Below are 22122 nucleotides of genomic sequence, written 5' to 3'. Positions count from 1 at the left end.
CCTCTAATTCTCCCTCTCTCCTCTCATTCTCTCTTACTCTCTAATTCTCCCTCGCTCCTCTCATTCTCTCTCACGCTCTGTAACTTTTTAACTTATATTTCTAACTCTCCCTCTTTTCTCTCACCCTCTATTACTCTCTAATTCTCCCTCTCTCCTCTCCTCTCTTCACTCATTCTATCTTACTCGCTAACTCTCCCTCTCTCTTCTCCTCTCATTCAATCTCACCCTCTGATTCATTTTCATATTTTACCTCTAATTCTCCCTCTCTCCTCTCATTCTCTCTTACTCTCTAATTCTCCCTCTCTCGCTCATTCTCCCTTATTCTCTATTCTCTAATTCTCCCTCTCCCTCTCTCAGTCTCTCTTACACTCTATTTCTCCCTCTCTCTCTCATTATCTCTCACGCTCTCTAAATTTTATACATTTATTTCTAACTCACCCTCTCCTCTCTCACCCTCTCCTCTCTCACCCTCTCTTACTCTCTAATTCTCCATCTCTACTCTCCTCTCTTATCTCATTCTCTCTTACTCTCTAACTCTCCCTCTCTCCTATCCTCTCATTCAGTCTCACCCTCTGATTCTTGTAAACGTTTTTACCTCTAATTCTTCCTTTCTCCTTTCATTCTCTCCCACTCTCAAATTCTGACTCTCTCCTCTGATTCTCTCCCACTCTCTAATTCTCCCTGATTCTCTCTCACCCTCGTTTACTCCCTATTTCTCCCTCTCTCCTCTCATTCTCTCTCACGCTCTGGTACTCTTTAACTCTTATTTCTAACTCTCTTACTCCTCTCTCACCCTTTCTTACTCTATAATTATTCCTCTCTACCCTCCTATCTTCTCTCTTTCTCTCTAACTCTTTTACTCTTCCTCTCTTCTTTCCTCTCATTCATTCTCACCCTCTGATTCTTGTTTACTTTTTCACTCCCTAATACTCCTTCTCTCCTCTCATTCTCTCCCTCTCTCAAATTCTTACTCTCTCTTCTTATTCTCTCCCACTCTCTAATTCTCCCTCATTCTCTCTCACTCTCTCTTACTCTCAAATACTCCCTCTCTCCTCTCATTCTCTCCCACTCTCAAATCCTGACTCTCTACCCTCATTCTCTCCCACTCTCTAATTCTCCCTCATTCTCTCTCACTCTCTCTTACTCTCAAATACTCCCTCTCTCCTCTCATTCTCTCCCTCTCTCAAATTCTGAATCTCTCCTCTTATTCTCTCCCACTCTCTAATTCTCCCTCATTCTCTCTCCCCCTCTCTTACTCTCTCTATATCTCCCTCTTTCCTCTCATTCTCTCCCTCTCTCAAATTCTGACTCTCACCCTCATTCTCTCCCACTCTCTAATTCTCCCTCATTCTCTCTCACCCTCTCTTACTCTCAAATACTCCCTCTCTCCTCTCATTCTCTCCCTCTCTCAAATTCTGACTCTCTCCTCGTATTCTCACCCACTCTCTAATTCTCCCGCATTCTATTGCGTTATCTTCATTCTATCCCTTACTTTCTTTAGAATTTAAAATGTAGTTCGGCATCATGCGATGCCGTATTAACCAATTATTACTTACCAAATTTTGCCTTCAGAAATATGAACCCACCCGGAGGTAGTGGCCCAACCCAAGACAGACCTGGTCAGAAGCTATAGTTCCTGAATGTACGGACGTGAGAACTTCTCGTGAATTACAGAGTCACCCTCGTTCGAACCGTTCAGTCATCATTGACTACTTCGAACATATGGAAGATGGATATTATGCATGCTTACTGTGCCGGGAGATGAACCTGCACAATAAGAGAAATGCGATAAAGCACCACGCCGACAAAAGCACCAACGTATTTTGGCAACATTTCAAAGCTTGCCATCCAGCTCATCACGCAGAGCTTGAGGGTGAGGTGTTGGAAGACCCTGATCAGCCACATATATCCAAAAAATTGTAAAGCAAACAATAGGGAGAGCCTAGCCAACGAGGGCCGATGAGAGGGCATACGCCGGAGGCAATGAAGAATGTCATTGCACGGTTTATATGCATGACTGATTCACCATGGAGCATTGTTCAGAATGTCGCCTTCAAGGAAATGTGGTGTTTCGCGACACTTCTTGACTTGGATCCTCCAAGTGCGAAGGTCATTAAGCAGTGGACCATCCAAATGCATGGTCGCATGAAACAAGATGTGAAGAAGCTATGGGAGAACGTGGACCGAGTGTCATCACAGTAGATGCGTGGACTGCTAAGAACAGAAATGGACTACTAGGCATCACCGTCCATTGGGTGGACGACAAATGGGTGTACAGAGAGCGGGTACTTGCCATCCAAACGTCGGCAAGCAGGATGGGGAGAACATGGCGTCCATCGTTCTCAAGGCCCTAGAAGAATTTTGTTTGTAGCTGAAGGTCAGCATTCAGCGTCAAACTTATCTTATTAATTAAACTTGTGACTTTACATGTGGCCGGTACTTATGCAGGTCTATGCCGTGACTACTGACAATGCCATGGCGAATATGAGTATGTTGGCATTGATGGCGAGAAAGATAAAGATTGTTAACCCAATGTTTAGTGCCAGAAGGCACGTCCCATGTGTTGCACACATTCTGAACATTGTCGTGCAAGCGGCAATAAAAAGCTTCGGCATTCCTTCGGCCCAAGCTGTAGAGCCCGAAGAAGGTGACGTGACCAAGACAACAGACCACTACGATAGCGACCAGGACAATGAACTTGAAGATATGTTCTCAGCATCTGACGACAATGAGGGAGCACGTCGGCCGTTATGATTAGGTGATGCAGTTGCAAAGGTGTGGACACTAATGCACAGTATTCAGAGCTCTAAGCATCGAAGAGAACATTATACAAAGGCATGTGAAGATGACCCCGATGTCGAGGACTCCAACATGGTCATCTTAGACTGCCCGACTAGATGGAGCAACATGAATGCTACGTTAGCAGCCGCTGTGAAGAAGCGTGATTTAATTGATGAAGTATTGAAGGCTTTTGGCCGGAAGGGGATGGCGACAAAGATGTCGAAGGACGAGTGGGAGTTGGTGAAAGAGTTTTGTCGCATCCTTGGACCTTTCGCTGTATCCACTGATCATGTTTGCAAGATATTGACACCGACGATATGTGATGTATTATATCTCATAGACGGCCTGACGGAACACATGGAGAAAGTGGTCCAGCAAATCGAAGATGGCAATTTCTTCACATGCGTATGACGGTTGCATGAAGGAGATCATTCCAACATGACACAAGCGTGTAAAGCGATGCATCGTAAGCTTGCACAATATGCAGAGATCTTGTGGGTGAATGAGGCAATCACCGTGGAGACATTGATGGATCCATTCCACAAAGGGTCAATGCTCCGCCCGGGCATCCGAGTAGCAACCATCGCATACGTACGGTCCTTATTACCATGTGACTCGCCGAGGCGTGGACCGAGAGGGGATGCTGAAGAGGGGCACTCAAGAGGTAAAGAGTTGGACTCTTGGCTTCAAAGCATTATGCAGAAAGTCCAACCAGCACGTGCGTCAAGGAGGTAGGCGTGGGACGAGTTTAACCAATACCTAACGGAGGTCGTGCCTAATGCGGGTGTGTTCACTCCACTATCTTGGTGGGCCAGCATAGGGGCGAAGCCTTTCCCTTAACTTGCAGCCGTTACGAGGGAGCTGTTGTCCGTATGTACGACAAGCGCTCCTGCCAAACGCATGTTCTCAGTTGGCAACGCTATTGTCACGTACAAGAGATCACGTCTGTCGCTGATAAGCATTAAAACACTCATCATTGTGAAGTGTTGGCTCCGTGCGGACAACAAACGATGGTACACTGATGTTGAGCTGGATTCGGATGGCGATGATGGACAAGATGGTGTGGTCGCATGTGCTCGAGGTATACATTAATTAAATGAACTACATTTTTTCCATTTATACGTAATCATCGTTATTTATTTCTTATCTTTCGCTACGCAGGTGATGACCAAGTAAGCACAAACCTCTGACAGAGCCATGGAGAAATTCCTAGCGGAAGGGTGTGTTTTTGACAGAGCCACTGTCCTATATATTTAGTGAATTTTGCTAAAACTTTAGACTTAACCATGTATATAAATTGATAATTTTATTTACTGAATTTTGTAACATTTTCCTAGAAATTTATTGAATTTCCCTAAATTACTATAAAGATTCAAATTACAAATTAAATGTAATATATTAATAGATTCTACGAATTATCCATTAATAATATATATCCTCATCTCTTAAATATCGCCACTCTTCAACATTATCTTCTAGCTCCCTCTCTATCTGATTTCTTATACTCTTCCAAAAATTCAAATCTCACTCTCCCACTGTCTTTGTCTCTCTCTATCTATCTGGGTGTCTCTCTCTATTGCTCTCTCTTTCTCTCCCTCGTAATCTGAGGCTCTTATCCTATATCTATAATCTACATCACCCAAATAATCTTTATATAATTAGATAATCTCTTCCCTAATCTATCTAATTGTTATCCCGTTTCTTCTATGTCCTTCCTTTTATCTTCTACTAGAAATAAATACACCTCTTCACTATTTTCCAAATCTTTATATCTGTCATTACTATATTTATATCCTATCCCATATGTAATCTTAATATCACTCAAAATAAATAATCATTATAATTAAATATCAAGGTAAGCTTAGTATACTTACTCCTCTATCTTAATTGTAAATCTAAAATAACCCTTCCACTAATATCTTACACTCTCCCCTTATTATTAAACCATCAGATTTATTATTCCTCTTAATAACTATTTCTAGTGTCTAGAGAAAATATAAATTATATTATGCACTTTTATTTTCTTAAAATCCCATTATATTAATTTCGTTCTAACATTAATTATGGCCCACATATTTTTGCATTTTCGACATATTAATTTTGATATATTACAACAATACATGAATAGGACATATCTAATTTATTCAAGACGTAGCATTTGTGGGCGCGCGCGGAATGATATTTACAAATATGATGGCTGAGGCAAATATAAACTGCAAAAGAATTTAGAATTTTCCCATATGGGATCGCGATGGAATGGGAAATCTACGGATATCAAAAACCAATATCCAGCATCCGGTATCCATCGCATCCGTCTACCTACGGTATCCGGTACCGATATCTGTCTACCCCTCAGAGACAGATATCGTCCTATATCCGATATCTGATATCCGGCACCATCCGATTTTTTCCCGGATATCGGATATTGGTTGTCCGATATCGCATGACAGATGGATACCGGTTGGGCGAACCCTACCTCCTGATTATGGACCTTCCATCAATAGATACACATATGTGTGTCTCATTTCAGTACTCTGGTGCATAATGCGTTGCTATACTATTAATAAGTATTATGGGAGAGGAGGATGAAAAAAAACTAAGCACCGCTGAATAGCATTATAAAGATAATATTAGTGAATATGCAATCAGAGAACATAAATATTAAATATGTCTTACTCTCTTCTGGGAGTTTCTCTCATAGTAATATCTTAATAATGCTATTCAGCGGTGCTTGTGGATTAATGAACATCTCCGTTTATACACAAGGACTGCATTCAAGAACTTGTGGATTGCAGAGTCTAGGGGTTGCAGTTTCAGAGACCAGCCATTCCAAGTAGATCAGGATCCTGTTTGGATTTTCTGATACCTGGTCCAATATTAAGCTAAAATAAATCATTAAAATTTATGCATGTAAAACGGATACAATCAGGAATACCATCTATGGGTGGAAGTAGTTCTCCCTGTGAAGTGGTGAAAATACCATTGTTTCATCAAATTTTGTGTAAATTTCTTATCCAAAAATTTATATTTTAAATTATTTTGTCACCACAAATAATTTAGGGTCGTAGTAGATAAATCAATGACCATCGACAGAAAGAGGAATCGAATGCTTTCGAAATCATGAAGGCTGCATTTTTTAAATGAACAGGATCATTCGAAACACGAAGAAAGAGCCATCAAACGGAAAGAACTGGCATTTACTCAAATTCGATTAGGGATTTTTCAGTCCCTCTGCCACCTAAAAAGAGATACTTTACAGGCTTATTATCCAGTTATCCAAGAAAAATCTCAACTCAGATTCACATCAAACAGGACTCAGATAGAGGCAGTAATTATTTAATGACCGCCTATGTCTTCGTCTTAATGAATTTCACATTTTATGCATTTTCTTTCTCCTCCGCGTTGACTACGAGGACCGTTCCGCATATCTTACTTAGCTCTTGAGAAATCAGTTTCTTTACCCATTGGGCCTCAACTACAAACGACGATTTTGTTGAAGGTCACGAGCTGACATCTTGTTTTGGTTCGAAACGCAAAAACGATGAGATTGTTCAACCTGCAAATCACGTAAAGATCGTTGAAACTTAACATATCCGTCCCAACCTGTAACTCTCCTACTCTGCTGAACGAATCCTCTCATTCTCTGTTTAAACTCCGCAATCAATGGATCAACTGCTACATTCTCAGACTCTCTCTTTCTCCCTCTCTCTCTATGAAGATGGGCGATAGTGACCCGGCTAGCTATGGGATTGGGGCTACCGTAGCCATTGGATTTGTTTTATGGGTGGTATTTCATAGATGGAGCCAGCGGAATAGTAAGGGACCCAAGACGTGGCCGCTTATCGGAGCAGCCATTGAACAGATGATGAACTACGAGACAATGCATGACTGGCTCGTTGGCTACCTCACACAGTTGAGGACTGTCACCGTGCCGATGCCTTTCACTACCTTCACTTACACTGCTGACCCAGCAAACGTTGAGCACATCCTCAAGACGAACTTTTCAAACTACCCTAAGGTTTGACATTCATCCTCAGTTTTTATCCTTTCTTCTGCTAGATTTATCTTTTAATATTTTCATTCAGTATCCTAATCTTCATCTCGTTGAAATTTCTGCATAAAGACACAAGAGAAAAGTCAAGTTTTGATCGAGTATTTCGCTCACCGAAAATTTATCCATATTTCTCCATCGTGACATCAATAGAATTTACTTCCCATCAAATTTCCCCTACTCTACTATCGTGTGACGAAATAGCGTAAACGATGGAAATCAAAGTGCCTCAAAATTTACCTGAAATAGCGACCTTTGTAATTGCCATATTTTCATACGCCAAATTTTTTTCATTGTTTTTCATGATGGAAAGAAATGCTTAATTGCTTAATCCTTGGCTACCTTATTGAAGGGAAAAGCATACTATTCCTACATGGAAGTTCTACTCGGGGACGGCATCTTTAATGCAGATGGGGAGGTGTGGAGGACGCAGCGGAAGACTGCGAGCTTCGAGTTTGCTTCCAAGAATCTGAGGGATTTCAGCACTAAAGTGTTCAGGGAGTATGCTGTGAAGCTCTCAGAAATTCTCTATCTGGCGTCCCAAGACAAGCAAAACATCGACATGCAGGTTTGCTCGACAACACGCCTCCATTAGTATTTTTATACAGCCGAAGTTTCAAACTAAAATCAGATTAAGTAGCATTTCATAAAAAAATAGTTGAAAAGTAATAAAGGGTAGTATATTTTATCAGCTCATCTAAAAATTAATATTTCTTGTAACACAGTGGATGAAAGGATACGAGTAAACGATTGGCAACCGCTGTTTTAAGGTTAAAACAACCTTGGCAACGCGTTCCATGCTACGTCCTTCATCAAGTGATCGTAACATCAATTCCAGAAAAATATGCTTCTTTGTAACAAAGAAACCTGTTAAGTTGTAACTTGGGATTACCTTGGAATATCTCGTTCGTTGCATTATCTCCTCCACCTTCGGTCAACCATAACCGAAATAACTAATATTCGAGAGCTTTCAAATTGAATATTAAGTAGTTAACTGTAAAACCTGTGAAATAAAGTAGGCAAGACACCATCTTGATACTGGACCTTGTGCATTGCAGGAATTATTGATGAGAATGACTTTAGACTCTATAGGGAAGGTTGGCTTTGGGGTGGAAATAGGGACCCTCTCGCCGGATCTTCCAGAGAACAAATTTGCATCAGCTTTTGATGCCGCCAACATCATTGTCACCCTCCGGTTCATCGACCCCTTCTGGAAGGTGAAAAGACTTCTACGTGTGGGTTCAGAGGCCCTACTTAGTCGAAGTATCAAGATCGTCGATAGCTTCACCTATGATGTTATTCGCAAGCGGAAAGCCGAGATTCAGCGGGCATACGAAAAGCTGGGAGACAAGGATAAGGTGAGTGAGCAGCCAACAATTATTAGCGCACATTAGAAGCTTTAAAATTTAGATTTCCCTTCGCATACGATCGAATAGGCTCGGTTTCCATGGGTGGAAATTGGATTCATTAAATTTATGGACTTGGGGTATCCATCGAATCATTAGTTAGCACTATAGAATTATATTTTAAATTACAGTGATCATCTTTGTCAATGGGTTATTTTGGTCTAGAACAAGATTTCAAAAATTTTATGGACTAACCATATCCTCGTAGAATCATTAGCAGACATTGCAGGATTATATTTGAACTTTCCTTTAAAATATGTTCGATTTGTTGGGTAGAACTTGGGTTCAGAATTTTTATGGGCTGGGGTAACCATTAAATCATAAGCGAACCTTGCAGAACAAGAATTTTAAATTTCCCACATTAGATTTTTAAATGGGCTCGATTTTCTTGGGTAGAAGTGGCATCCAGAAATTTTATGGACTGGGGTGGCCATCTAATCTATACCAGACATTAAAGTAGAATAGTTTAAATTTCTCTGGGCATATGGATAAACGGGTTCGAATTTCTTGGGTTAGCAATTTTATAAAAAGTTTCTTTACATTTGCAGGGCAGGGAAGATATACTCTCAAGATTTATCAAGCTGGGTGAGGACCCTTCAAGTAACCTCACGGAGAAGAAACTTAGAGATATTGTGCTCAATTTCGTTATTGCTGGAAGGGACACGACGGCTACCACCCTCTCCTGGTTCATCTACATGATCATTACGCATCCTCATGTTGCAGAGAAGCTCTATGCGGAGCTGGTAGAATTTGAGAAGGATGCAGAGAAGAAAAAGAACAGTTCGCCCTGTGAACAATCCAATGAAGAAACTTTCCAGGCTAGGGTTTTGCGATTTGCTGGGCTCCTAGACTACGACAGCCTGATGAAGCTCTCCTACTTGCATGCCTGTATCACAGAGACCCTCCGCCTGTACCCTGCTGTCCCTCAGGCATACTTCCCTCTCACCTCCAATAATCTCTCTTCAACAGATATATATATATATATATATATATATATTCCTTTTTATAGCATGAATAATTACAGTCTTGTCCTATATAAGAATTGTGGATTCAGTATCTCATTATCTTTATGTCTGTCTGTTTCTCAAAAGTACTTAACTGAAATTTAGATAGAATCTTGTTATTTGTATGCCTGTCTATTCTCAAAACAGTCTAATCCAAAATAAAAATTCCACTGTTGGTATATTATCATTTGTATATATATAATATATACAGATTCCCTTTAATAGTGTGAATTAATACAATCTAGTCCTATATAAGAATTTCAGAGTCAGTATCTCATTATATTTATGTCTGTTTTTTCCTCAAAACTAATTAACTAAAATTAAGATAGTTCCTTGTTATTTGTATGTTTGGCCATTTCTCAAAATAGTCTACTCGTAAATAAGAACACCACAATAAGTATCTTATTTTTCTGTTTGCTTCCTATCCGTCAAATTTAAGTTAGTGTCTTATTGTATGTATGCCAGTCTATTTGCCGATGCAATCTGTGCCCTTGTTAATAACTCCAAATCCGTCATCTTATTTACCAAATTTAGGGTAAGAACAAAATTCAATTTAACATTGTATTATTTTATGCCCGACTATTTCTCAATATAATCTGAGTCTTGTATAATAATTGCAGAATCGTTATCAGACAATTTTTCTCCCTATCTTTTTGCCAAATTTAAGTTATTTAATAAATTTAACATAATCACTTATTATTTGTACGCCTGACTACTCGTCAAATGATGCAAGTCTCATGAGATAAACCTGATACAGGATCCAAAAGGCATACTCGAGAATGATGTCTTGCCGGATGGGACGCTGCTCAAGGCTGGAGGGATGGTGACATACGTCCCTTACTCGATGGGGAGGATGGAGTATATCTGGGGTGAAGATGCACCCAAGTTCAAACCGGAGAGATGGCTGAACGACGGCGTCTTCCAGGCCGCTTCTCCGTTCAAATTCACTGCCTTCCAGGTAAGTAGATAAACTCATGCACACTAGTTTAAATAGGGAGCGGAAACCATCAACGGTTGCGCCAATGTCGATGTCATCCACTCGCGTTAACGTTTTGGCTATAATTTTATTAAAAGAACTGTCAACCACGTCAACTTCAAGGACCTTAGTTGAGGTTGACAATGGCGGAAATGTTTAAATTACGCCGACCACCATCGACAAAACGCCACCTTCGTCCGGACGTGCCAAACGCTAAGTTTCATCAATGCTGACAATGGTGTTCTTCATAATTGCAGGCAGGCCCAAGGATTTGTTTGGGGAAGGATTCTGCTTATCTCCAGATGAAGATGGCGCTTGCCATTCTTTGCAGATTTTATACATTCAGCCTTGTACCAGGGCACCCGGTGCGGTATCGAATGATGACAATCCTCTCCATGGCCGATGGACTAAAGATTACTGTCAGCAGACGCTAATAAGCGCGGACATCTCACCATCATTGGCCCCCCACTTGTTTGTATTCTTTTCATTAAAGGGTGCTTTTCGTTCTTCTACGGAATGTCTTACTGGGTTCCTAGAGAGCAGTAAGAATGAGAGAATTGAAGAACTCCAAGTTGTCGTTTAGAATCAACATGGTTGTCGTACGACTTACGACATTCAACTTTTACATATTGAATTTCAATGTTTGTGCAGATTGCGTCTTTAAGGAGGGTTAGAGAGATATCTAACAGCATAAAACTGTTTAAGACTTGCTGTTGTTGATCCTTACTGGGTTCCTAGAGAGCAGTAAGAACGAGAGAATTGAAGAACTCCAAGTTGTCGTTTAGAATCAACATGGTTGTCGTACGACTTACGACATACAACTTTTACATATTGAATTTCAATGTTTGTGCAGATTGCGTCTTTAAGGAGGGTTAGAGAGATATCTAACAGCATAAAACTGCTTAAGACTTGCTCTTGTTGATCCTTATTAGTGAGTTGGTTTAGGATTTTTATATATTCACTGATAACAGACAATATCTTTATTATTTTAAGACTAACGGTAACCACAATGCTAAAAGCTGTAAACGCTAATTATTTACAACTCCATTGTCATATAATTTGAGTCTAGGTCGATTACTTGGGTCTTTATTTAAACAATGATTTTTGGTGCTCCCGACAATATCACCCCCAACATGCCCACTCACATCATTATAGCATCATCCCTTACTACACAGATGCAGACCCACCCGTGCGCTAACTCTTAATTCCAGTGCCCACATACTCCCATTTAGTCATGGTTTGTGGCATAACATATCTCAACCCATATTGGATTCAGCAAAGGAAAACAGGAACTGATACGTCCTAAGAGAGCCATTCAAGTTTCTAGATGGTAGTATTATGTCTTATTTATAAGACTATGCGGCAATCTAAAAGTGCAAGTCAGGGTGAAACTCTATTTCTTTACATTTTGATTCAAAGTGAATATAGATGGGCATAAATTCAAGCTTAGTTTTGACATTCCTAATAATATCCATTTCATTTTATCACGGATATGAAAGGTCACAATCTTCTGATGTGTCTAATTGGCATTTTCCTGCCAATAGTAATAAACTAAAGGGTTGACATTCAACCCTTCAGTTTAATTTTAATGATGCAACACGTCCGGGCCGGGATCGACGGCTCGCGTTGCAACAAAAGGCGAAGTAACCAACTAAGTATAATGATTCAATGGATGATGATGTTGATGCAAATTCGTATGAAAATAATGGGAAGCACAATTCGACAACTGAAGTAAGATGAACACCCTGGAAGTGATCTGTACGTGACACGTACGATCCGACTCCCAATGACCCAATAAATCAACGATAAACACCAACAGTGCGGGTATCCTTGGCAGGACTGTCCACTCTCGACAACATAGGCAGAATTGAACGGACAAGGATGATAACTCTCCCCAACCTTAGAACAGGAATCCTATAACGTCTAATCCCCGGAGGTGGAGCACGCGAGAATATATTGAAAGAAATAATGATACTCGAAGGGGTAGAGTGGTTTGACCTGCGGGACTGAGGTCCGGTAGGTAGCGGTGAATCGAAGCCGAGTCTGAGTTGGCGTGACTAGGCCGATGCGGCAACGAGCGGTGGACGGGCGGAGGCGGTCGACTGGCGGTGACGGGGTAGTCCGCAGAATCCGGGTGTTTAGCAGGCAAACCGAGCGGCGGCGCTCGTGGCTGGGCGGCGGGCACTCTTGGCGGGCGCCGATCGCACCAGACCGGCGGGCGCCCTTGCAAAGCAAGCCGGCCATGGACGGTCGGCGGGCGCCCTAGTCGGGGGCGCCAGCTGCTGGCTGGGCGGCGGGTGTCCCGATCGGGGGGCACCGGCCGTGAGCAGGGGTGGGTACCCTGGTCGGGGCGTTGGCTGGCAGTAGCGGGCGCGCCGGATGGGGGGTCGGTCACGACCAGGCGGGCGAGCAGGCAGTGGGCACCCAGATTGGGGGCCGCCGTTCGTGGGCAGGCGGCGGGCGCGTCGGGTGGGCACCAATTGCCACCGGGTTGGCGGGACGGGCGCCCTGCTTGGGGGTGCCGGCGGCGGATCGGCAGGTGGACACCCTGGATTCGGGCGCGACCGGCGGACAGGGCGGGCGCCCTGTTCGGAGGCGCCGGCGGTGGCTCGGCGACCGAGCGCCCTCGACTCGGGAACGCCTGGCGGACGGGGTGGGTGTCTGGCTTGGGCGTCGACCGGGTTGGTGGCGCTCAAAGCAGGCGCCGCTGCTGGCCGGTGGCGAGCGCCCAGGTCGGGGTGCCTGCATTTGGCCGGTGGCGGGCGTCAAGTGGCGTCTAGGTTGGTAGCGGCGGCGGGTGTCCTGGCTGGGCGCCGGCGGCTGTCGTAGGGCGCCGGAGTCGGTGGCGGCGAAGGCGGAGAGAGGGTGTCTCGGCGGCGGCGGTGTGCTCCGGTGGTCTCTGCTCCGAGAGACGGAAGTAGGGCGGCAGCGGCGGCGCGATCCCGGCGTTGCTGGTACGAGTTCCGATCGACGGCGGTGCGGCGGCGGTGGCGGCTTCCTCTTCTCCCTCAAGGGGTTCCTCCCTCTCTTGGAGGATTCCTCCTCTTCCAAGCAAAATGCAAAAACACAACAATAATCTCCGTCCCCTCCCTCTTCTAGGGCATCTCTTCTCATTTTATAGGGGGGAGAGAGAAAACCCTAGGGGTTGGCCCAGGGAAAAACCCCTAATCAGGCCGTAAAACTACGGTTCAAAATGCAATGGAAGGGCCAAAAATACGGAGGCCCTCCCCAAAAACACAACGAAGAAAATCCATGAAAACGCAAAGGAAATGATTCGGGGAAGCTTCCTCCTCAAGCCGTGTACTTGAACTCCGGATCCTTCACGTTGCCTGAGGCTTCGCAGCGTGGCTGCACACGTGTTGCAACGGGTTGATCATGTGCTTTGGCTTGCAGATGGTCCCCCATCATTTAATATATATCAGAAAGTGTACCTTAATTTTCATATGTTTCATTATTTGTATCATCTACTAGTGGGGCCTGCTCGCAATGCTCGCTTTGGGTGGAGAGAGAAGAGATAGAAAGTAGGGCCGTACTCATTCTGGGAGATAATTAAAAAATCCCATCTTCAGCCACTCAGACGAACCACACTGATCTGAAGCTTGTAGACAGATGATGGAGAAGGAAAAAAATGAAGGCTCTTTCGTTTGGATTACATGCCGGGGGTAGCATAGAAGACGGGTGGCGGAGCAGACCTCACTTGGTCCCTATGCGACAATTTCGCCCATTCATTCTTTGCATTGAAGCTTCTCACCTCCGCCGCAGCCAACGAAATTCTGTAATTCAGATCCCCCAAGAGAATTATCCGGCTGCTACATTAAGAAGAATAATTTGAAATGAATTAGAGTATAATTAAGTGGAGTATAAGAATTTATAAGGACAATAGCAATCGATTTAAGTTTGGTAGAAGGCAAGGATGAAAGGGCGCCTAAAAAACATCCCATTCGCGTACGCACAACAACAACAATGCAGACACCTGTGCATAAACAATCATTTTAGAACGATATTTTACAGGTGTGAATAATCAACCCATGAATTAGATCAAGAGATAGTTTAATATTTGAAAACTAAATAAGTTATTGACTATTGTACAGATGCCGTGATTAATCGACCCATGAATTAGATCAAGAGATAGTTTAATCTACTTGAAAACTAAATAAATTCATAATTGGACAGATGGTGTGCCTAATCTACCCATGAATTAGATTGAGAGATTGTTTAATCTATTTGAAAATCTAAATAAATTAATGATTATTGGACATATAGTGTGACCAATCGACCCACGAATTAGATCGGAGACTGTGAGAGAGATAATTTACTCGATTTGAAAAACAACATGTATAAAAATCATAATTGATTGGATACTGCGTGAGGAAAAAAAACAATCTTGATCGCAGATATGGATAATAACGATGAAAGCGGAAATTATTTCCCATATACAAACAACAAAAAAATCTAGAATATTGTTCTAAAACGAATCATTAATACAAGAATCAACAATGCAGACATCCATCCCTAGAACCCTCAGAAATAAAAAAACTGAAGGTGCATTGCTTGTTTGGATATGGAAACCCAGGATATTGACTGCAAATCTAGGTCTGAAGGAATTTGTCAAACAGTTGGAGTGAGAAAATAAGGGTTTCGATAGTGGCACAGAGAGATAGAAATTGAAAGAGATAGAGAGAGAGAGATAGAGATAGAGAGTGAAAGACAGTAAGAGAAAGAGAAAGTAAGATACTAAGAGAGATAGTGAGAAAGAGATTAATAAGAGAAGAGAGTAAGAGAGAGAGAGAACAAGAGGAGAAATAGAGTAGAGAGAGAGTGAGAGAGAGTAAGAGGGAGAGAGTGAGTGAGAGAGATAAGGTAAGAGAGAGAGTGAGAGTGAGTGAGAGAGAGATAAGGTAAGAGAGAGAGTGAGAGAGTGGGAGAAAGAGGAAGAAGACTGCACGTAGGCCTGAGGTTTTCAACTTTCAGGAGAGAATTTTGGTGTTTCGTACAAATCCAGAGAAAGCGATAGAAAGAAGCCAGTACGTAGACCTGATTGATTCCGTTAATTTGTAGGAGAGAGAAAAAAGTGTTTCGAGAGAATAAGAGAGAGAAAGAGATGGGAATCGAAGTAGAAACCTGGGGATAGAGAGCGAGAGAAAAAACACATAAACAAAGAGAGAGAGATGTTGAGAATCTTGAATCTTAAAATGAATTGAGATAGAGAGAAGTAGAAGAAGGATAGAGAGAAGAAGAGAGAGAGAAGAAGATAGACGACACAAGAAGTAGTAGGAGATCGTTGTATTTCCCTCAAGTCTTGAAAATTACATTAGGTTGGTTTTTATAGTAAGTATAAAATGATAAAAATAGTAAATTGCCGTTATTGAAGATAAATCCGTAGTAACGGTTTACAATGAATATATTTCATTTAAAACATTGATCTAATCTGAGCCGTCATAACAAACCGGGTACTCTGATCACAGCCGTTGATCGGTGCTGTGCGTCCCTTATTATAATGTTTAAACAGATAAGATCCTGTCTGTTATAACTAAATGGGTACACCGATCACGACAGTTGATCGGTGCCGTAGACCCATTGAAATCCTAGCCGTTATAATCCTATCTAGTATTTAATCCTAGCCGTCTAGATTTAATCCTATTCTATGTTTGAACTTATATTTAATCCTAAACATCTAAGCCTCTAACGAGTATATCATATGCATTGTTTTTACTCTCTAATCTTGGTTAGATCCTAGCTGGAGGTCGCCGAGTTTGAGACTCCTTCCTCAACAAGAGAGAGAGAGAAAAAAGAGAGATTGGGAGACAGAGCGAGGTAGATAGATAGAGATAGAGATAGAGATAGAAATATAGAGCGAGATAGATAGATAGATAGATAGATAGATAGATAGATAGATAGATAGAGAGAGATAGAGCGAGATAGATAGATAGAGATAGAGAGAGGTAAAGCGAGATAGATAGATAGATAGAGATAGAGAAAGATAGAGCGAGATAGAGAGAGATAGAGCGAGATAGATACAGATAGAGCGAGATAGAGTGAGACAGATACAGAAAGAGGGAGATAGATACGATTTGAGAGAGATTGAGTGAGATCTATACAATAGAGAGAGATAGATATAGATAGAGGGATATAGGTGAAGAGAGAGAGAGAACTAGAGAGATGGAGAGAGAGAGAGAGAGCAGGGGAGAAAGAGTCGAAATGAAACCTGCAGGCGTTGCCGGGGAGGAAATCTAGGGGGCTTCAAGGATGTTGCCGACGGCGTGGATGACGTTGGAGAACATCGGAGTCCCTACAGTTTAACCCCTTTTTCTGATGAATGTGCATTCCAGTTGACCCCGCTGCCCTCGGCTTCTATAACCATTTTCTGTAAAGAGCATTTCTGATGGGAAACCCATGAACTAAAATGATAACCTTCTCTTTCACCGGTGAAGGAAGGTACAGGCAATCAGAGGCCAGGATGAACATCATACGTCTGTTTTCTTCAATCAAATTCGTAAATATACTCAAATTTGTAAATGAAATTGGTAAAAGTACAAAGAACTGTTAAGAAAATATGATTATAGCTTGGCTAGAATCCCTGCTTTGATCCTCGTTGACGGATGACGATGATAGAATTATCCCATTTAAAGTACAAAGAACTATAAAAAAACCAACCTTTGATGGAAGTTCAAACTTTTTTGAGCTTCCAGCATTTTCCTTGGAGCAGAAAAATATATTGCAGCAAAAACGAAGCGCGATTACATATCGATACGAAAAGATTTTGATCGAAAATCTGCGATGAAATCGAACTTGATAAAATCTGAAAAAAATGGATTTGATCGGACGAAACACGGATTGGAGATCAACGATTTTTAAATAAAAAAACGAACCTTTGATGGGAATTTAAACTTTTTGGTCTTCCAGCGTATTCCCTCAAGCAAAAAAAAATATTGCGGCAAAAATGAAGTGCGATTACAGATCGATACAAAAAGATTCTGATTGAAAATCTGCGATGAAATCGGACGTGATAAAATCTGAAAAAAATGGTTCTCTGCAGCCAAGATACAAAGATTTTGTTACATGACGAAAAGATTTTGTTACATCACGCCGCGATTACAGATTGATACAAAAAGAGGATTCTGATCGAAAATCTGCGATGAAATTGGACTTGATAAAATCTGAAAAAAAGGGATCTTTGTACTTTTACCAATTTCTAGCCATCAGCGAGGATCGAAGCAGGGATTCTTTTATTAAAGATTCTGATGACGAAAAAAACGGATCTTTTGTTACAGATTCTGATTGAAAAGATTTTGTTACATCACGCCGCAATTACAGATCGATACGAAAAGAGTATAATGATCGAAAATCTGCGATGAAATCCAACTTGATAATATCTGAAAAAAAAACAGATTTGATCTCACGAAACGCTGATTGAGATCAACGATTTTTAGATCAGAAAAAACCAACCTTCGATGGAAATTCAAACTTTTTGGGCTTCCAGCGTATTCCTTCGAGCAAAAAAATATATTGCGGTAAAAATGAAGAAAGACACGACTATTACTTTCAGTCGATAAAAGTACCGGCCCAGTGTGTACAAAATTCCACTACGCAAGAGAAGAAATAAGTAAACAACGATTAAAAATAGTGTTAACAGCATAAAGAATAAACTTGAAACATAGCGAGGTAAACGGGATTACCAATTAGAAATTTCTCTTGGACGATCGCGCCATCATTTCCCGCATTCGCCTCAATTTTTTTCTCCAACATCGATCTTTCCTTTCGGTTTCTTCTCTCTATATATATCAAAAGATTCTGATCGATGGATGATGATGAAACGCGAATAAACACGGAGCAACTGTTAACTTTCTCAACTGTTTTTCCACTCTCAGTATATATCAGAGTTTTTCTCGAAACAACTGTCGATGTTCTCAACCATTTTTCAACTCTCTCTTTCTCATTCTCTCTCTTCTCTCTCACTCCTTTTCAGCCAATCAGAGGCCAGAAGGGTACACCCAAAGAACAGACGCTATAGTAAGTATAGATTAGTCTCCTTGAAATGGCATAATTAACAGACGCTAAAAAGAACGTAGTACGCAACGAGTAAACAGTTTTATTTACATTTGTTGGTTATGCCTTACGCTTTCCTCAGCTTATTTTTAAATGGAAACAGTAAACATGATTTCAAGTACAAAAATACATGGATGAGCAAGCAGTATCTTAAAATATGTTGAAAATGGTTATTGTGTCCTCACGTACTGAATTGTTTAGAGTTAAATTTCACCATATAGTTTCTAACTTTGAACCATTCGATGAATTCAATGATCATCCATAAATATGTCAACAAGATTCGGTATCCAAACTATATCAAAATGAAAGAAAAGCTTGTACAATTTTAAAAAGATAAACACATGATTGATGATATCATAAATGGGAATAAGATAAACACATAGGAGTAAACAATGTTTTAAGTAGTTAGGGATAATGGGGGATAGATTTGTTCCAATGAGTATAACCAGCTATGGGTGAAATAGTCTAGTGTGGGGTAGGAAATGGGGTGAAGAGGATTCATATGTGGGTTTCAAGGATAGCTTTAGCTAGATAAAATCAAAGTGATAAAGTGCTTACGACTTGAAAAAATGACCAATTAATGAACATTCAAACCAAACTGAGTAGGGTCAGTGGTAAACTCAAAATTAGGGTAAAAATTTGTAATTGTTGTTTTTTTACTTTTAATCAATAAACATACAAATCTGCACTCACTTAGTAAGTATAATTGTGATGCATGTGGGTTGTCTCTATAGGGAATAGTAATTAAGGATTCAATATTATTTCATTAATGATGAAAGAGCTGATAGGGAGATATGTATGAAAGGTGTCGAGAAATGACAAAATGTAAGGCGAGAAGGTGGTAAATTTTTATAAGATTAATATGATTATAGTAGATGGTGATAATGAGGATATTACAAGAGTGAGTGAGAGAGAGGGAATGAATAATGATATATGAAAATAAGTACACCATAGAGATGTGATAAATGATGATTCATGTAAGAGGGATGATTATAACGTTATGAAGAGATGGTAACGTGAAATGCATAAGGCATGATTGATATGTGTAAAGGTGAACTGTGATGGTATAACAGGAGGATGAAATGGATGTACACTAACGTTGATGATGAAAAGAACCATCGTGAAACAAGGAAACTTGCCATAGATCCTTCAATTCTGTCAAGATCATGACAATTTGTGAGTGCAGGTAAGCTCCCCTTTTTCTAGGTTGTCTCTTCTTACACACCCATGAAACTAAGGGGGAGGTTAATGTATCTCAAAAATTCACTTTCTTTCAATAAGCCCACACATGAAGGAAGCAAGTTTCAGGATATTGTCTTGGCCTTCGCACAAAAAATTATTTGGATTTTAGTCCTGTCTTTTTTCATTAGTCCACGTGACCCTACGGATTAAAAAAAATTATTCAGCCAATTTTTGCCATAATGACATCACGAATTAAGATTTCGTAATGATATTTAGCAATGACTTTCTGGGATAATTTTTGCCAAAACTCATGATTGATTCCGATTTAATCGAATAGAATAAACTTCATTTAAATTCAACATAAGTCATTAAAGCATATTAGATTCCAAATTAAAAAATCCTTATCTTCCTGAATATAATGTCCAAAGATTTATTAAAATTTATTCTGACATAGGGAAATTGAATCTTTTAGAATATGTTGTCAGAAAATTCCATGAAAACACCTAAAAACCTAAATATGTCAGTTTAAAAATATATTTGATAATTTAGGTATGATAGTACAGATAAATAAATATTTTAATGCATAAAACATATAGAATTGACCCAACAATAGTGTGTTATCAGTCGGTTGGGAAAATAGTAATTCACTCTTTGGGGTTTTTACTGAGATCTAAACCCAGAATAATAATACTTTGCTCCTCGAACTACTACTAGACATCCTAGCCACCTTGAAAACTGACCACATGTATCTAGAGCCATGGCTTAGACCATAAAGTGGTGCACTCAATATGCTACAAGGAGTTTATTGTAAGCGTGTTTTGAGGAATTAAAGTAAATAAACTCTGAGGGTGGGATTTGATTAAGTTCATGAAGGGGAATTTGAAATTTTTTATTTTTTATCAAAAAATTACTTTATCCCTGTATTAAACAACATTTTTTTAAAAATAGAAACCATATAATGATATTTTCTCACTCCCCAATCCTACTTAAAACATGCATTATCTCCGATGAAAGAAAAAATAAAAGACATTAAAATAATTAGAAAACTTTCAATCCTTTATGCCCCTTCAGCTTTTTGGAAGATAAACTTTCATCTTCAATCCTTCTGCTATGATTGCCCAAAATCCTAAAATAAAGACACCATCAAGGAAGTGGCAAGATCATAGTAAGTATGGAATAGAAATTTATTCAATTAAAAACAAAAAACTCAAAAAAATAATTCAAGAGGAGGATAATAAAATAAACTAAAATTTTTATACCATATATGTAAGAACTAAAATTATGTAGCTGGATGATTATAATTTCACTATGTAAAACAATGCCCACAACTATCTATTTGTCATTATGCATGTCATTTTCAATTTCCTTGAGAAAAAATTTAGAATTGAAGGTTTTTTGGACATGATTTCAATGACCATCTAATGTTTAAAAAATAAAGGAACACATAATCATTACATAAGACTAACCTTATAAAATGACCTTTAACATCCATAAAATGGTCCTGCCATTGCCCTACTTTAAATATCATTCTAATAATAACTTTATTAATATAAATAAACTATTTAAAGACAATATGTCTGAAATGAATATCAAATAAATAGTTATGCGAACATGAAAAGAATATTATATTTAAAATTATTCTTATCATTCTATGTGCCACCTTTATGATTAAAAAGTTATCTTTGAGGAATGGTTTTACTCATGATCATCATTCATCTTCTAAGTGCTGTGTTTCCTTTTTGAAATTTTATTCATAATATCTATAAGTTTGGCTTTCATTATTTAAAATAGAAATTTCTAACTTCTCCAAATCATGAATTTATGAAAGTGTGGAAATAATTTTTATGGTTCTGATGCACAGAATTTTTCATGACGGAAATATATTTCTCTTGAAATTTTAGATAAGATAATTCCGTTCTATTTATCCTGATTATAATTATCCTTATCAAATTATAACTTAGTATTGTAATTTTCATTGATGGAAGTCTATGTGGCTAGCAAACCAATCATGCATTCCATAGCTCATCCTATGTTGAATAAAACTAAATATTCATAGTAATACTTATGTGTTTCTAATGATTAAGTACATGAATACATGATCCGTCAAAGAAAATTATGATGATATCAGAAAACAAAAACCTTTATTCCTTAAGCATGTGTTTATAATATTCATATTTGAAGGATACATGAGAAAGGTATTAAATTATATAGTTAGAACATCATGATCTGCTCCCACTCATTTGATTAATATGACGGATCCTATAGTGGTAAGTTTGGAGACATCATGTGGATCGACATCACTGTTTTATAAATGATACTATAGATACTGATATCATTTTTTTAATGGATGGTTGGACTTTCACTATGACCTACTATATACATAGAATTCCATGCCGTCCTGCCTTGGGTGCGACAAGAAATTCCAAATATGATTGATTGGTCAAGATGGGATCGTCCACCCTTCGTATAAAAGGAGACGGCTCAAGTGAGATGATGCGATCATTTTTGGATGTATCAGTAGGAAGTGAAATGATCAATTAGGTTTTGATTGTTGAACATAAACTAAATTTCCAATGATCATATAGTGGATAAGGCATTATTTGTACACCTTAATTGATGTTGGAAAGGTTCCATGAAGGAGTCATTATACTCCTTTGTATCTTCTAGAGCACATGG

General features: G+C 39.7%; 1 protein-coding gene and 1 long non-coding RNA gene across 10 annotated transcripts; one reads left to right on the top strand and one right to left on the bottom strand.

The window, feature by feature from the left end:
- The first annotated feature begins 6434 nt into the window (after positions 1 to 6434).
- CYP704B1 (cytochrome P450, family 704, subfamily B, polypeptide 1) lies at positions 6435 to 10730 on the top strand. Of its 2 annotated transcripts, XM_078573473.1 has the most exons (7): positions 6435 to 6799; positions 7185 to 7400; positions 7891 to 8190; positions 8787 to 8823; positions 8962 to 9167; positions 10000 to 10200; positions 10476 to 10730. In XM_078573473.1, exons 1-7 carry the CDS (start codon positions 6494 to 6496, stop codon positions 10650 to 10652), a joined length of 1443 nt encoding a protein of 480 aa, XP_078429599.1. In that variant the 5' UTR covers positions 6435 to 6493; the 3' UTR covers positions 10653 to 10730. The 2 variants fall into 2 exon arrangements, with proteins under 2 accessions (XP_078429599.1, XP_078429598.1); XM_078573472.1 differs by having other exon boundaries at positions 6437 to 6799; positions 8787 to 9167.
- A 2602-nt stretch (positions 10731 to 13332) lies between these two features.
- On the bottom strand, positions 13333 to 18138 carry LOC144701728 (uncharacterized). Of its 8 annotated transcripts, none has more exons than XR_013581090.1 (4): positions 17895 to 18138; positions 17665 to 17801; positions 16424 to 16690; positions 13832 to 14027 (listed from the first exon to the last, which is right to left on the bottom strand). It is a non-coding gene; the product is annotated as an uncharacterized LOC144701728 (long non-coding RNA). The 8 variants fall into 8 exon arrangements; XR_013581094.1 differs by having other exon boundaries at positions 16424 to 16597; positions 17895 to 18135; XR_013581093.1 differs by having other exon boundaries at positions 16424 to 16582; positions 17895 to 18128.
- Positions 18139 to 22122: the final 3984 nt, after the last annotated feature.

This window comes from Wolffia australiana, chromosome 4, assembly GCF_029677425.1.
Source record: "Wolffia australiana isolate 7733 chromosome 4, ASM2967742v1".
NCBI lineage: Eukaryota > Viridiplantae > Streptophyta > Magnoliopsida > Alismatales > Araceae > Wolffia > Wolffia australiana.
This window is presented reverse-complemented; position numbering and strand designations above follow the sequence as displayed.